Raw genomic sequence first — 18,640 nt, 5'->3', positions numbered from 1 at the left:
TCTATGATTATCAAATTTTCAAGAAAGAAAATTTAGCTTTGAATTTACACTATTTCAAAACCATTATTATAAAAATTCGAAAACCTTTTCAATTACGGTACCCTAATTGTAGGATTTTCTAAATTTAGGAATCTCAAAACTTCAGCATTTCACTTATCCAGAATTTCGAAAGCTGGGGTCCTTGAAATTTTCGACGTTCCGGTAATTCAGAATATCGAGTTTACAGGGAGCAGTTTTTGCTTAAATTCCAGGTCTTGCATATTTTTGAAAGCCCTGGATATTCGACTTCCAGGTTCTTTTTAAGATTTCAGAATTTTCTGGATCCCGGAATATTCGAATTCCTGGAATTTTCAAAGTTTTATAATTTTCATTAAGTATAGGGGAAGCGTGCCAAATTTCGGCCAGCTTCTAATTTCGGCCACTTTGAGTGTAATTTCGACCATGGAATTAAATTAGGTGAGGTAGTGTTGCCTATTCCGGCAACATCTTTTGCTTTCCTAAATTTCTTATTCATTTTTTTGTTTTTTTTTTCAATTTCTGAGTTCTACAATGTCCAGAGAAAAAAAACCATCGCTTCTATGAAAAAGATGATGTGGAAAATGCCTTGGAAGAGTTCAGGAAGGGAAAATTGCTACGGGAATCTGCGCATAAATTTGAGATGCTACTCTTCAGGTCTTCAGGACAAATTACACGGAAGATATCAGGGCTTGTAGGTCATATAAACGTATTAAACTAAATATTAAACTCGTTCCGTTTGACGTTTTGAAATTTCCTATCCGTTACGTCACAAAAGGTGGTCAGAAAAAAGGTGGCCGGTATTTCACTCAAAGTGGCCGGAATACTACCCAAAGCAATGTCCATATTTTTATTAATTTTTCAATATTTTAGGAAGTGATTTAAAGAAAACAAAGATGATAAACTAGTTTTCAAGGTTCCACTCAACCCTCCTGAAAAGGAAGTAACAAGAAATATCAATATGAATTAAAAATATTGCATTTCAAACTTAGGACTTCGGTGCTTATATGCAACTACGCCGAAATTTGGCACACTTACCCTACCTAAAAATAGCCTAAATCCCGGAATATCTGAATCTTGGGATCTTGTATTAGAAACCCCTACATTCAATTCTAAATTTGACAAACTTTAATCTCAGAATAGTTCTTGACTTTAGCAATTATTTTTGCTATTTATCAATTTAAGAGTATTAAAAAAGAATTGTCCAAAAAATCTCTGTTTCCTTTTGAGCTTGGAAAATTTTTAAGGATGTAGGGGAAAGTGACCTGCCTTTGAATGTGGCAGCCTTTGAATGCTTCAATTTTTCTCTTATTTACCAAAACTAAAATTCCATTTTGGTAATCGAAATTAATATAAAATAGTTAGTAGTTTTAACTATAATTCACCAAAATTTTTGCTTTGAGAACTAACATAAAACCTAAAATATTTAAAGACTACCGCATTCAAAGGCATACCACTTTTCCCCTATAGTTATCTTTAATTTAAATAAGATTTATATACATAGACAAATTCTTAGACAAAAAATATTCGTATTTAAATATTTATTTTTATCTGAAATTCCGTAGTTCATCATTTATTGATTCTTCAGTCCAGTAAAGCAATCCAATAAGCTTCTCACTAGTACACTCGCTTCTAGAAGAACAACTGCAAGAGATATTTTAAATTTTGCAGGAAAGCTTTAAATATTGAGTGGACACCGCTATATGATATCTGTCCTGCACCTGTGACTATTTTAAAATATCCTTAAAATTTAATTTTACTTAACATCCCAAATCTTAAATTAAAGGTTTAAATTAAATTAAAGGCTAAACTCTGTGATATAGCTAAAATTCAAATTTCATAAACCGTCTCTTAGAACTTTCAATAAAAGGAAATTTAATTTCCGCTGACTCCTAACCCTATTGGAAGATTAAAGAAGTAAGAAAACATTATATTATCTATTTCTAAAAGAATAAAACAAATTAGTGATAAAAAACTATTTTATAACTGATGGCCACTTGTCCTCAAAGATGTGATTCTAAACTTTAATTTATATTTAAAAGAACTACTAATAACCACATTCCTTTTTTTGAATGCTATACACGATGAGTACAAGATCCTATTAGCTCTTATTTCCGTGAAAGCTCCGTAATTTTGTAATTACAAAACCTACCCTATTTGAGTTTCATGAAAAAATAAGCAACATCACTTGGGACATATTCGGTTGTGCTCACGTAACACGATGAATATGATTCTGGGATACAGTACCATATTAAATTAAATTTTAAGCACATGCCGACGAGGTGATACCATTCAATTAAGTGCTGTCCTCGGGATTAACATGAGGTGTTTTAATTAGTAAAAGTCCAGTTTTGTAAAATACAATACTGCCCATGTTTGGTGCTATAGAAGTGCGTACAATTCATCACGTGTCAATTGACACTCAATGAAATCGCCGTCCAACACACTTCATCAGCAAAAGTGTTGTGTGAATTCCCGAATTTTTTTCAGTTGCTTTTTTTTTATTGTGCAATAATAAACTCCTGGGAAAATGGGGTTGTATGCAAAATGAACATGTCGTTTATTTGGGTGTTTTTACTGTATAGCTAAATGGAATATTTTACTCCCTCATTTTTGGAAATTTTGAACAAAGCGTTTCTTTTTTGTGAGTAATGCCAGTGCTTTTTTTTTCATCACAACAAACAGGATTAGAATATAGTCTTGAAAAATCATTTTGCGCCCTTTTTATCAGTGAAAAAGCACAAACAGTAAATTTCCTAATTTTCCACACGATTAACTGCAAAAGCTACTGAAGAGCTCGGGTGTCGTTTGTCCTATCTTCAGCAATCTCTCACCACCGTCCTTTTTCATGGCTTCAATCTATCACTTTGTGCACTGCCCTGTAAATATGATTATGCTGGCGATAATAGCTGGGTGAGTGTATGATTTTGTAGGCACAAAAATAACTGAAAATAGCGTTGTTAAACCTCATCTTTCCCATCCTTTTTTTTTCTGTGATGTGGGAAAATCGTCTGGGCGTTCCCCTGGATCCGTAAGTAGCATGTTCTATCCCATTTTTAGGTGAAGAGGACTCAACAAATAATCCACACATGAGATCTCTGTGCTATAAGAGCTGCGATTCTCTTATTGTAAATTGAATTTGAATGCAAACTTTAATGATGTGAAATTTAATAAGTAATTGCACATTTAGTTACATAATAAGCCAGAGCTTTTCTCCCATAAAGCGCATCGTGATTTATTGAATTATTTAACTAAAAAACAGTTGTCAGTCTGTATAATATTTTCATTACTTTTTTTTTAAATAAACTTAAGGTATATAACATAAAGTGTGGTAAAACTTTCCATTATTTTCCAAATGCCCGAACTCATTTATCGTTCACATGTTCTTAACACTAAACCTACCGACCGTTTTTGGTCGTCTTTTGATCAAATGACAAACCGCGGTTGGGTAGGATACTCAACAAATTTGTCTTGGAAAAGAACAGAAAATTAAAATTTAAGCACTGAAAAATATATTACATGCACATTTTAAGAAATTCATAACGTTCGATAGTAACATTGTACCATTTAAATATGTGTTAATTTTACACCGGTCAATTTGACCGGGTCTTGGTAGGTTTAGTGTTAACCAATTGAATAGATTAAACTGTTTAAATCACTCAGAAGTTTACTTAAAATACCTAGGTTAGTCAGGACAATCTGTCCTTCCGGTGAGCGGTGGAATTTGTTGATCAAATCCTATGAATCAAACAGACAATTTCACCAGAGATTTCGACACTTATCGTACCTATCGACAGTACCAGTACCAGTTCATTCGCTGTGTATAAAAGAAAGAAGAAAATTAGCTCCTAACCAAATTCAAAACTGATGCATAAGACAGTACAGGAATTAGTGACAAAAATCCTAAAGACCAACCAAGAATCACTGAGAAAGACAGGATAAGCGTCGAAAGCTCTGGTGAAATTGTGTGTTTGATTCATAGGATTTAATCAACAAATTTCGACGCTCACCGGAAGGACAAATTGTTCTGAAAAACCTTGCTCAGTTACACCATCGTCGGCTATCCCTTTATACAATAATATACCTATGTGTAACAATTGTTTTTGAGACAAAAATTACTTATTGGTTCAGTTCCGATTCAGACTAGACATGTAAAAAATTCCAAGACCTTTGCAATGAGCCCAAACATGAGTACATTCGGTTATGAAATACTCTGTCTAGAGCCTTTTCAACCTTTAGTCTTGAAAAACCGTTATTAAGAAACGATTAACAGTACTTTCATACACACCATGCTATTTTCACATACCGCCCTTTTGAGACGACCTAACCATCGTCATAAATCCTCGTCCGCCAAAGTCTGAGAAATATAGTTCAGATTGCCAAGACAAGGTCCCTTCTTCTGGCAGTCTCTAATCGAGAATTTCGACTGGAGTCCAGGGCACATCACGTGGAGGTGGTGATAGAGAAGGGGATAGTTTTCATTAATACTCTATACTCTAAAAGCCCTAAATACTATTTTGGTATATGGTCAAAATCGGTGGCAGCCAAAATCCCGAAAGCCAAAATCCGGAACGCCAAAATCCCGAAAAGGCCAAAATCCCGAAAGCCAAAATCCTGAAAGGGATTAAATTATATAGGGGAAAATGTTTAGAATAATTTTCCAAGACACAGAAGATTTCCCTTTGCCTCCAGAAAGCGCGGGTGCAATCGTGGGAGTAGCTATGACACTTTTAAAAAATCGGGATTTTGGCTTTCGGGATTTTGGCTTTCGAGATTTTGACTTTCGGGATTTTGACCGGGACCCCTAAAGGCCAAACGGTTAGAAATAGCCAATTGAGAACTTCGGGAAACCCTCATTCGGCTTCCGAAATATTAATATGCCCCTTATTTTTTCCCTACCCCCTCCCTTCCCCACCAAAATCATTTTTTTTTAATTTCTCGGAAACGCGTTTTAGAGATAGTCTAAGCGGATATTTTGACCGGGTCAATTTATAGATTTTTATAGATTATAGACCGGGTCCCAGTCAAAATATCCACTTAGACGATCTCTAAAACCGTTTCCGAGAAATTAAAAAAAAAATGGTTTTGGAGGGGAAGGGAAGGGGTAGGAAAAAATAAGGGGCATATTAATATTTCGGAAGCCGCATGGGATTTTCCCTAAAGTCCGAATTCGCTATTTCTAACCGTTTGGCCTTTAGGCGTAGTAGCAGTCAGACAAACGCACGGACAAACAGCGGACGCCAGAAAACTCGAAACTTGATATTATAGGAAAACCAAATGCCAAGTTCTTCGTATTTTCATTTTTAGGATGACGAGTCAAAATGGGTATATAAAATTCAAAATTGAGTGATTTATACATTATACTGCTCCCTCTCAGGAGTTCAAACATAAGTAAGGTCGTTGAATCCCTCTCAATTTCAGAATAAAAAGTCTTCTGTATTAAAATAACATAATTCGCACTCTGAAGCCTTTGGCTGTGATTGCCGATTTTTTGGCCCAATCTGAGTGTTTCTGGTTGAAGTCTTTCAAGAAAGAAAGAGAAGTATCCAAACGTAGAACAAAACTGTGGTTGTCATTTGAATCATTCTGACGGTCCTCGTCGTCGCTCATACGACGTTCAGGCAGTTTTAGCCATTTGGATTACCTTTATATTAATCCAAGAAAAATTTTTGGTAAAATTTTGACTTTTTATTAAATCTTTATAGCAAACGATCCATTAAATTTTGAATATCCACTAAAATTGATTGTTTTAAAATCTTTAAGAACTGGACTAAACCTTTCCAGTATGGAATCTTTAGAATGAAAATTATCCACTAAAATACTTCTTATTTGAGGATTTCGGTGCCTTCTGGAATAAGACTAATGCCCCTAATGCCCTTTCGACACACTTTCGACTTAAGCCGAGAGACGACTTAGTGGAAAATGATGGAAATGTATTTTAACCATTATTTCTAATATAATTACGCTAAGCCATGCCTCGGATAATCCTCAGGTCTATCAACTTTGAGATAGGGAAAATAAAAAAATACAGGGATTATTAATCATATTATTCTCTCGGTGGAGTTCGAGCGCAGTTAAATTGTTGATATCTTGTACTCATTTAAGGAAAATATCAAATTTTAAAGTATTTTTTAATACAAAGAACTATTTTTTTTTGTGAAAAATAGTCAGGACCAATAAGCTGTCTTTCAAAAAACTTCATTTCTATTGAAGCCTTAGTAGTAAAGTCTGTTGTCGCAAGCAAAACAGAGAAGGACAAGGGTTGGGACCAAACTTTCCTACGGTTTATTATTTCAAGTTGATGGGTGCTCCTTTTATGTTCGTCATCGATGGGTGAAATGGGTCAAATATGGTGTGTCGGGAAACGTAAAATTTCATTGCCCAAGCCCAACGAAGCAATGGAGTTAAATTGAGTTATGTAAGAAGTGCCAAGAAGGCCAAGAACTACTTGAAGCCATTCAGGTCATTCATAACCATGTTAGAATAGCATTTTTCGAGGTGACAGAGGTCAGGGAGAGATTGAAAGTTTTCCACCTAATCTTGTTGGTGAATAATTTGATAGTTTCAAAATTTTTCCATACATGGTATTTCAAGAGGAAATATTTCTGGCTAAAAATACCATTGGGAGACTTTTTTTATCCTCCTACAACTCACCACTTCAGCAAACTTTTTCACAAAATCATTCTGCTGTGACTGGTGAAAGCTCTCCTGCACTCTGTGAGCGAAAAAGCACTCCACCCTAAAGCTTTATATCCTCCCTATTTCGTGTCACACACTTTGAACTCTGGGTGAACTTTAAACATGGGAAAATGATGTAGACACACAAATTCAGCGAGGGGTACAGGATGGAAGTTAGACTACTAAAGCTTTGTAAACTTTTCCAATGACAAACAAAAATACACTCTTTTGCATCATCATTATGTCACATTAAATACCATTCAAATATATTTAATATGGTGCTCCATTATTAAACGGTTAAAGAATCTTATTTAGAATCTTAGTTAGTTATTCAAATGTTCTAAAATCTTCTACAAATTCACAAAATATAATACCGTATTAGATGTAAAAATGTCACTTGTAACTTTTTCTTAAAAAGAGATGAATTTAAATGCAAGGTTTATGGTCACGAATATTACAAAAAACAACCCACTGCAATATTCGTTTTAATTCCTCACTATTTATCGTTTTAATCCTTAGGTACAGCTCAGTACTAAATATATAACAGTTAAATAAAAAATTAAACGAAAATTTTAATGCAAAAAAGTAAAAAAAAATTGCAATTCCGGAAATTTTTTAATTGTTAGATGCACATTATAAATTACAGAATATACCAAATTAATCATCTTTTATTTTTAAAGCTTTTGCGAAACCTATAGGTACTTGCAGACCGATTTTGACTCATTTTTAACCATGTAAAACCACGATGAGTGTGTTTTTGCTGAGATAAAAAGCATCTGAAAGGATGATTTTTTATACGAAATGCGACTTCAACGAAAAATTTTTCACATTGAAAGCAAAATTCAGGGAACGAGGAATTATATGAGTTTGCAAAAAGGGGGTGGCCAATGAAATTGTGTCGGTGACCGTATGAAAAATTGCTTGTTCATCAATTATCGTGAAAATTAATGGTCCATCTGTTACGACTGTGAAACCCCCTCTTCGCCAGTTCATATAGGCAACCAGGTGTTCGAGTCTATGGCCCAGGACCATAGATTACCACCCACTTGACATTAACAGTCGTTCACCCAAAATATATATGGGCACTAATTTTGTTGCTGCTGTTGCTTCAAGTGGACAAAAAAAAAGTCCAAGCACAAAAGAAAAAAAATACCACTCGCAATTTTCTGTCATCCAAAACAAATAAATACTCTAACCATAGGTACGGGTGTTCATTCCCGTTTTCCAACTAGCTGAAAAGTGCGACAATGAAATAACAAATTTGGAGTTTGTTGTAGAGAAAAAGTGGCGCAAAACTTAATCATCTGGTATTACAAGCCTAAATCCGTACCTACAAATAAAATGCTACATTGCAATTTGCATAAAAAAAAAAGATTAGAATTTTTCAACACTACATCACAATTTTTTGCAAGTGCAGAGTTTTATCGAGTGTTCTATAGATTAATCTCACTTGTTAGAAAACTATTTAGATTGCAGTTTGAAAAAGTTCACAAAGGATTGAATTAATATAAACAAAATACAATGTGTACTACACATAACAAAGTGAATTTTTTTTAGCATTTCTAGTATGGATAAGTACAAGAATTCAAACTATATAGTGTTTTCCAATAAAAAAAATCGGCAATATAATTTTTTTTAGAAAGTAGATCTTCTGGTTATACCCAAAAAATTTTATACAATCCTACCATCTGCAAGATTTACGACCCATAGAATATCAAACTTTTGAATTTTCAATATTTATTACAGTACTGTAGATTCGGGTGACTTTGACGCATTCCGTTCGTAAGCATTTCTTTAATTCTAGTACTTGTGGTCTTCACAGATTGAACATAGTGGATCACATTGGTGAAGACAGTTAAAATCATCCCTAAGTGCTAAAATTAAGGAAAGTTACCTGCATATTATGTGGTATTCAGACCTAAGGCTTAGCCTTATGGCTTAACTTTTTTTAAAAAGAAATTTATTAAATATTGCATGTATTTGACGTAACTCTTTAAGGACGATTGGGTCACCGGTGACCCAAAAATGATTTTTTTCCTACAGCTCTCAAAAGGTATATTTTGCTCTAAAAAGTCAGAAAAAGTGATTTTTTCTAACCCCCGATTTTTGACCCTCTCGTCCTTAAAGGGTTAAATGCAATTGTTTGTTGTTTAGAAAAACCGAACCTTTGGAAATTAGACTAAACCTCCAGTCTGATGACTGCTTTATACGGGCTTCAGACTTGAAGCTTAGGCATTTGATTTAACTTGTTTAATTTCTTATCAGTCAAGATTTTTTGAAAAATTATGACTTGGGATTAAATTATTAAAGACAAATGACAAGTAAGGATCTGAAAAACCAATGAAATCAATTGGTATTTATGATTTAAAGATCTTCAGGAACTCGGCTAAACCTCTAGTCTGAAGACCGCGTTACAGTATGAATGTAGACTAAAGCGACCTGCCACTAATTTGGGCTGTACTAATGAAAAAAGCGACTCTAATAACTTTAAAATATTTTTAACTAAATTTCTCTTGACAAGGCATTATTTCAAATATTTTTCGAGGTAGGGGGAGTGGGACACCTTTGAAATTGGGATTTTCATCTATGTTTTTTAAGTGGAACTGAGCCATATCATAATGTAGTAGTATAGCTTCTCAATATGTTTGTACAGCTAAATTATATCACGATAAGGCTCAGTTTTATTTAAAAATAGGTGAAAACCAGTTATAAGCCCAGATAAGCTCATGGTACCTGAGATTCTTTACAGTCAACATCGGAGTGCTTGGAACTCGGGCTCGGGGTGCTGCAACTCGGAATGTTTTAAAATTCGATTGGAATTTTGGGGAGTAAAGAATCATGTCGAGGTAACTGTTCTTGTCGGTCGAAATGGATAAAATTGGCTCGACACGATTTTCTAACCCCAAAATTCAATTCACAATCGAATTTTGAAGCATTCCGAGTTGCAAGCACCCCGAGTTCCAAGCACTCCGAAGTTGACTATAAAGAATCTCAGCTACCATAAGCTTATCTGGGCTTATCACTGGCCATTTTCTATTTTAAATAGTTTGAGTGGGGAAGGGCAACCTGAGTAAAAACCGTTCATTGAAATCAGTTAATAAGCATTATAGAGATAGAGTCCGGTCAATTTCGATATAGTAAGGGTCGGGGTACAGTTAGGTGGGGTAGGTACGGTTTCAGCCTATCGTCAAAAAAGTCTCGATCTGAGATACAAAGTAATAAAATTTCAACGAAATCGTTTCATAAACACTGAAGGTATGGTTCGGTCATGTTATTTTTCTTTATAGCTCGAATCAGAGCAGAGCTAGGGCAAAGTGCGACCCACCGTTGGACCACTCTTGACCTCAGCTACAACATACTAAAATTTCATTAAAATTGAAAATGTAAGTTCCGAGATATTCGACATCGAAGATTCGAAAATTTATTTTTTCTATTAATCGGACCTTCGATTAAATCGGATGAAAATTCGATGTTCAAATAGTTGTAGCATTTAACAAGAGTTCACAAAAATTTTTCAATTGGAACCGGAGATATGGCCATTTGAAAATTTAATTTTTGACCCTTTCTAGCACGGGTCAAGGTGGTCGGGGTGGCTTAAATTTTTTTTAATCCAAAGCTCTTAGGTCCAGCTATAACATACTAAAATTTGAGCCTGATCCATGACAAAATTTTGAGGTATTCCAAAATGGCGAAAAGGGAGGTGACGGGATGGATCTGATATCACCATCGGATGTCGTCCACTCGATATTTAACCTTTGCCCAAAACCTCTTGTCGATATCTCTTTCCATTCTCTCGCCAGAAGCGTTTGTACTATGTAGAATCGGCCGGCCGGACGTCCACGAAAATCGTTTTTTGACGGGTATGATATTCGTGATCTATGAGAGTCAAAACGTGTACCACATTTTGAGACCGATCAGACGATGTCGCATTTCACCTCGGAACACTTCCCCTTTGTAGAAAAAATGGTGTCAGGTTAATTCATGAAGCACTAGGGGGAAGTGGGGCACCTTTGAAAGTGGGTTTGATTTTATTATTAATTACAAATTTTGTACAATATTCTTTCTTGAACAAAAAATAGTAGAGGGGCGTGGCCTATTTCTTGATAGAGAAGGCTCAAAGAACGCCTCCTCAAATTGTAACGATCGTAATGAATGCATAATTTGCCCAAACGGTGGTACCTATAGAATGCGTGGCCGTAAAAAACCCAGACTTACGCGGTACACTAAATACTACTCTAAAGAAAAATAAATAAATAAAGTTAAGTCCAGGAGAATCTTACTCAAAGCTGAAATATTTATTCCAATATTGAATCAACCAAGAAGTCTTCATGACTTTACGAGTCAAATAATTTTGGTTATATTATAATATTACTCAAATGGAATTTTTATGCTTTCATTTCAGATTACAGCAACATAAATTGTTCAAATAGCGACATGAGCATCAATCAATGTCGCTGAGCACACGAAAACGGGCATTCGGTAATCAATTTAGTTGGTGATCTTCAACCACGACCTCATCGGCCGGAAGTTGATTGCCATCCGTGTGGAGAGGATGTCGACAGGACACCGGAGGGACTCATTGGTGCGACACCCAGAACAGAACACCGCCACACACCGTCGATACAATCTGGCGAAAATTGAGTTTATCATCTTCATAGGATTAATTTGTCTCACAACAACAAGTGGTGTTTGGGCAGGTTTTGCCTGCCTCAGCAATCCCTGTGTCTTCGGTGTCTGTATTGATGACCTGAACAGGTAAACATTATTGAAATATTTCCAAATATTTCACAATTCTTTCTTATATATTATATAGAGCATTTCAACAAAATATATTAACTAAGTCACACTTCAATTAGTATATAGTATATAGAAAATAAATTGTAAATGCTACTTCAGTATTTTTTTAACTATTTTTTTTTAAATATTATTGGAAGATAACGAAAACAGGAGGAAACTTTGATGACACGACCATTTGTACATAATATTCCCACCCATAACAATATTTAACCCGTGTTCTATATAATCGTGGAAAATGCTATAATGTTCATTAGACTTTACAATCATCATGTAATAGATACGATAAATACAACATACCGTTCCTTTTTCTTTTACTGAAGACAATTGGGGGCGTGGTCTAATTTTTAGTTTCAACCATATAAAAAAATAGCGTTTGATTTGATATAGATTAATAAGTTCTCTTCATATCAGAAAATACTGTAAAATCCGTTAATTAGATATTCGTTTACCCCATAAATTTGAAAAAAAACTCACAACTATTACACTTTAATCTGTGTATTCATAAAAATCAACTTCAAGCATTATTATTCCTGAATTTTGAGAGGTATGTAATATCTGGTTCGATTTGCAAGTTATTCTAACCATTTCTCTTTCGGTCAACAAACAATATCCATATTTCATTCTTCTCACCATGTTTTCAATTCACATCCGCTATTCATAAATAAACGATCGCATCTCTCACCGAAAATGTCACCATACCAGTGGTGCCCGTGTGTGCTTTTTTCAGCTTTCTCGCGCTCAACGGAAGTTGAGGGAAAAAAAGCTCTCTAATATTACAATGTATCCAGCACCATTTTCAACCCCTTTCACCCTTAGTACGGTCTTGCCGAACTATACTTTGTAGCATTCTATCATGGGTTGAATTGGGTTAAAAGTTTCCATTTCTGAAAATTGCCAGTCCAATGTGGTGTTTTTTGCCACCCTCTCCCTACTTTTAGCTCACTTTTTGGTTTTCCCGATGAAATTCGAGATGAAAGTTTTCCCAAATACAACAATATATGGCATTACAAAAGACATGACGACTGAGAAGATGAATAATGACAAGTTGAGGGACGCGTTTGGAGTTGGTGAATTCAAGCTTTTATGAATTCACTCCAGCTCTAAGAAAATAATAAGTTAATGTCGAAAATCTTTGATCTCACTTAACATGACTAATCTCATTGGATGGGATAAATACAAATGTAATTTAATTGCATGTCTCTCTGTGAAAGCCTCCGGAGGATTTCGCATAAAGAGCTGGAATTTTCTAAACACAAGAGAACCATCAAATGGAAAAGTAAAGTTGACTTTGCTCTTGAAAAATATACGTTCATAATTCAAGAATCTAATAAACTGTCACACAAAATCCTGGCCAAGCCATGAAAACCCCACATGAGAAGTCATAACGAGCTCGGTTTTCATTCTAAATCCTGAAATAGCCATAGGGGCTATCTAGGTTATTTCGCTCTACATTTCCTGTATTATTTATCGTTAAAAATGTTCACAGTAATGTAGTCTTTACGTTCTATCCAATTATGGAAAATAAATTTAGAAGTTATTTTTCACAAATCGCCTCTTAAATCTATTTCCACAGATAGTAGAAAATGTCATATTCCATAGGCATTTTTCTTTGGAATCTATTATCTTGCTAATAATTACTTACCGTATACACAGAGAAATTATGCTCTAGATTCAATCGCAAAATGGGATAATTTTGGGATTGAAAGGGCTCCAATACCATTTTGCGATTGAATTCAATCCCATTTTGTGATTGAATTTTAGAGCATATTGTGATTGATTTTATCCCATTTTTGCGATAGATTTTTTGCAAATATTGTGATTGATTTCATCGCATTTTGGGATTGTTTCTATCTTATTGTAAGATTGAAATGGCTCCAATCACATTTGGTGATTGAATCTATCGCATTATGCGATTGATTTTTCGAAAATATTTCGAATATATTTATCCCACAATGCGATTAATTTTATACCATAATGCGATCAAATATATCGCACCATGGGATTGATTTTATCGCATTATGGGATTGTTTTTATCCCATTTTGGGATTGTTTTTATCGAATAATGGAATTGTTTTTATTCCAAAATGCTATTGAATCTATCCCAAAATGTGATTGATTTTATCACATCATGAGATTGATTCTATCGCATTATGGAATTGTTTTTTCGCATTATGGGATTGTTTTCATCACATTATGGGATTGTCTTTATCCCATTTTGGGATTGTTTTTATCGCATTTTGGGATTGTTTTCATCGCACTATCGGATTGATTCTATCGTATAATGGGATTGTTTTTACCGCATCATGGGATTGTTTTCATCCCACAATGCGATTGATTCTATCCCGCATTGTGGGATAAATTCAATACCATAATGCGATAAAAAGTAACTCAAAATACGATAAAAAGTAACCCAAAATGCGACAAAAACAATCCCAAAATGCGATAAAAACAATCACATTGTGGGATAGATTTAATCACATTGTGGGATAGATTCAATCACATTGTGGGATAGATTCAATCACATTGTGGGATAAATTCAATCGCAGAGTGCGATAAAGTCAATCCCAAAATGGGATAAAAACAACCCCATTTGTTCCTAAAATGTGGATTTTCAAAAATCAATCACATTATGGGATAAAATCAATCACATTGTTTCTAAAATTCGATCTCATTTCTCCTAGATTCAAGAAATTTTAGGATATTTTTGAAATAAAAATCGTGGGATTGAAACAATCCCACGGGGATTGAATTTGGATACTTGGAAATTTCTCTGCGTGTAGATGCGGTTGACTTTGCACCCCTGCTTTTAGTAAGCTTGTCTTTAATTCTAGCACTTAAGGATAGTCTTCACTGTTTGCACATGATATATCAGATCGATGAAGATCATCCATTAGTGTTAGAATTAAAGAAAAGCCAATGAAAAGCAGGGGGTGTAAAGTCACGCCCGGATCAGAGACTAGTCACCCGCAATCACGGTAATAGCTTGATATTAAAATTTAACCCTTTAAGGGCGACACGGCTTTTCCTTAACAATTCTGATTCTCACTGTGACTGATCCGGTATATTTTTACCTCTATGGACGATAGGGACAAAAATAACCTAAAAATTTAAGTATGTTTTCTGACTATTGAAAAATATTTGTATGAGTAGTGTACTTTCTATTACCAAAAAGGGTTTGCTTAAAATATTGCAAATATAAAAAAAAATTAAAATTATTTGTCAATACGATCATTTGAAAATTCGTCATTTCTAGCTTAAATATTTACTATATGGTAAATAGTTGGAGATTTGCAAACAAATATTCTAAATTCCTACAACCTTCTCTTTTACGATTACATACAAACATTAGAAAAAAAATAATTTTGGATAGTTAGGAATAATTATTTTCTTTATGTGTCATGGTACGGACGGCACGGGTGACCTAATCATCCTTAAAGGGTTAACCCGGTTAACCCATTCGTACTTATCATTTGCTTAATCAAAACTAAGACGATGTAGAATAATTTATTTTTGCGCAATTAATATTCAAATTGCTGTCCTTCAATTACTTAGAAGATTCGTATTTTAGCACATGCTTACATGCTTACATGCTTACATGTTTACATGCTTACTCCTAAAATATTACACAGAAGAAATGTGTTGTAAACTTGTTTGTAAATGTTTGTGAATTCCTATTGGAGTCTTACAAAATGCTCGTAAATTGTATAAACCCACTAGAAAGTTTATAAATGCTTGTATTTTTTCCACAAATAATCATTTCTTTTCCAAACTTTTGTTCCTAAATGTTCGTGAACACACGAAAAAATGTTCGTAAAATTTTGTGATTTGTTCATAATTTTTTGTCAGACAAACAAAATTGTACGAATAAATGTTTGTAAAAAAAAACAAAAAACATGCTCGTTAAGTGATCATGTTACGAACAATGTTAGTCAAAAACTACAAATTTTTACAAACTTTTTTGTAAGTTCACAATTTATGAGCATTTTGTAAATCCTCAGTAGCAATTCACAAACATTTACGAACAATTTTACAAAATATTTTTTTCTGTATAGTTACTATATAGTTCTGTATACTTTAATTTGCCATTTGAGAAACCATTCTAATATTACAAATATTAGAGAGAATATAAGAGAATATATTTGATTTCTTGGATCAGCAATTGTCGTTACTTACTCGTTATCTTCCATCCAGCAATCCTTGTAATCCTGAAGAAGAAAGTGGAAAGTGAATTGCATAACTGGTGATCCAAGCGACAAAACCATAATTTCCTTAGTTTACGAAACCATATAATCCCTTCTCTATATAATTCGATACGGAATTCTCTAAATTTCTTACAAGAATTAAACGGAATACAATAATGAAAACACGTTCTTTTGATTTACAAATATTTTAAAACGTTTTTCGTACAGTGAATGTAATTCAATTCTGACTACCTCCCTGAGGAGTATCATTTTGCAAAACTTGTCTGACATAGCCTCACCTTCCCTAATATTAAATTTTGTGTGGGATAGAGCAAAAGATTTATACGAGAAAAAGAATCGGAAACTCCCTATGTCTATTTGCCATTTTCATTATGCTCCACATTGCACTGATGAAAATGAATTGAATATGGAACAAATTTAATAAGCAAATTCTCATTCATAGCGTTTGTGAAACTTTTCTGGGAGCTAAAAAAAAGCTCACAAATCAGCCATTAGAAGGAATATTTTTAAGACAAGGAAAACCTGTTTACCTAAAAATTCTTTAACTTTCGATGTCATTCGATTAGGAATTAGAATATTTCACTAAAATATTCAGAGGGTGTCAAAATGATGAATTGAAATTTATTCTCAATTTGATAATAAACAAATTTTTGTTCGAAATTTAAAAATACTAAACAATTTAAAAAAAATAAAGGAAAACTAAGCTTTGTTAAAAATTCTTTCAAAATAAAATACAGAAAATACAATTTAAATAACACAAACAAATATTTATATCTCTCTAAAGAGTGCTGTTTATACAAAAAGGAATTTCAAAAATTCCTCGCAAACTATTGCACTGTATAGGGTGGGTTTTCAATCGCTTAGGGGATTAAAGAGTTGCACAATCTGCATAAGTTGTGAATAAAACAAGGGGAGTCTTTAGAAAGTTTTTGCATAGAAAATATTAACGAGTTTATGCCTGGAACAGAATTTATGTTTATAAGCCGTGGAAAATCACATGATATCGCATTTCTGCAATCGAAGAGACAAACTTATTTTCAGAGATTTCTTAGAGGACGAAAGTAAAATTGAACTTGCTATTACTATTGTTTTTTCATTAAATGATTTAAGCTTGCATATAATTACACTTTAATCTATTAAAATTAATTAAAGCCTTAATTAAAACAGCCATGATCTTTTTATGCAGATACTTGAAATAAAGCATTTTAAGCCATTGAAATTTGCATTTTAGTCAATTGGTTTTCTGCAAACTGTTCTAAAACTTTGTTTAAAAAAACAAGATTTTTCACCTCTTGGTAATTAAGAAATAGTGTTCACAACTGCAATTTTTTGTCTGAAAAATTAAAGCAACGATTCCCATTAATATCCTTGTCTTAAAATAGTTTCCATAGTCACAGAGTAATTTCTTCTATATAGCTCCTCAGGAATGGTGTTTTATTTTTTTAATCCTTCTGCAAAAATTTAGTATAAAAAATAGAAATTAAATTCAAATTCTTCGAACATCGACATTTTGTATAAACTAAGAGATATTTACCTTTATCCAAGATATAAGGAAAAGCGCACTGTCTTCAGATAGCTTCGAACTTCGAACAGTTCATTTTTTAAATAAGGGAGACTGGGGCAAAATGTCAAAAAACGGATATTTTATTTTTTTACAAGCTACCCTAGCGCCCCAGAAATTTCTATTTAGCGCAGTTTTATAGGAAATTTACCGCTCCACGACTTTGTGCTAGGGCAAATAGTACCAGGTATGGGGTATTATCACATTTTGATTCGCTTTATAACGAACTTCCGTAATTTTAAAAAGAAACCTAAGATAACATATTCTTATAGGAAATTTATTCCTCTACATCCTTGTAAAACACCGTTTTCTCTATCTGAACGACAAAAGCGCTTTTCAAGCTATTTTAGAAAAAAAAAACACACAAGGGATTGCAAATCGTTTGAACCAATGTTAATAACAAGTGGCGACATATGGCAATGATGTTTCTTTTCGCCGTGAGATATTAGAAATTGCTTCGGTTTTTGTTACATTTTGCTCCATACCATTTGTTACTTTTTACCCCAAATGGTCGTTTTTAATAAAAATATTTCAGGAGAAAAAAATCTTTGCAAAATTCTAAAATGGATAGCGGCTTCATATTCAAAGAAACCAAATCATTTAAGAAATATTCACCGGTGTATCTATTTTGAAAAATAAGTAGATAATAATTAATATTTCCTGCAAGGACAATATTTTAAAAAATAGGGCTAAAAATTTCGATATTTTTTTATTTAGTAAATTCCTTGTTCGAATTTTAAGAAATTTACTACATTGATGAAGATCTATGGAGGCTATCCATAGAAAAATTCGAAGCCGCTTTCTTTTTATCTTGGAAGACAAGAAAGTTTGAAATTTTCGATTTGTGACTTTTTGTCCCAGTCTCCCCTATGTTTTTTTTAGCGAATTTGACCCATTATAATGTTATATATTAATAGCTAGTCCACTGCCTTAGATTTCCTGAAAAGAGTCATGGGATCGAAATCATAAATAATATAGAAAAAATGAGTTGTCTGAAGCTTTAGTCGTCCGAAGGTAGCGAGCTTTCCCCTATCAGAGAATCAAACTTCCGCTGTGAGCACACAAATCGTCTGGTATAATTCCCCCAAGTGTGTCTTTGTTAAACTAGAAAGTCATGTAGATTTTCTAATTTTCTTTGAAAAATATTAAATTCACTTAATCAAAATCATTTTAATATTTTACAAAAAGATATATAACGAGAGAAAACACAGAAAAATGCTATTTTGACAAACTGCAACTATTTTGTAACGAGAGGGAAAAATAGATCTGATTCAGTGAGTTATTGAGGCATATGCCAAAAATTAAACAATTTGTATTTTTCATCGCATAAATGGAAAAAGTTGTTATGGGGGAATAAAATAAAAAGCATAATAAAGTCAAATCACAG

General features: G+C 33.5%; 1 protein-coding gene across 1 annotated transcript in view; it reads left to right on the top strand.

The window, feature by feature from the left end:
- The window catches only part of LOC129805688 (protein eyes shut), a 129,009-nt gene that overhangs the window by 41,587 nt on the left and 68,782 nt on the right, over positions 1-18,640 (top strand). The window contains exon 2 of the mRNA XM_055853770.1: positions 11,096-11,448. Coding sequence (XP_055709745.1) covers positions 11,246-11,448 — 203 coding nt within the window. The 5' untranslated portion in view covers positions 11,096-11,245. The remainder of the gene's footprint in view (positions 1-11,095; positions 11,449-18,640) is intronic.

Source organism: Phlebotomus papatasi, chromosome 3, assembly GCF_024763615.1.
Source record: "Phlebotomus papatasi isolate M1 chromosome 3, Ppap_2.1, whole genome shotgun sequence".
Taxonomy (NCBI): domain Eukaryota; kingdom Metazoa; phylum Arthropoda; class Insecta; order Diptera; family Psychodidae; genus Phlebotomus; species Phlebotomus papatasi.
The sequence above is the reverse complement of the archived record's forward strand: the minus strand, read 5'-3'. Positions and strand labels throughout refer to the sequence as shown.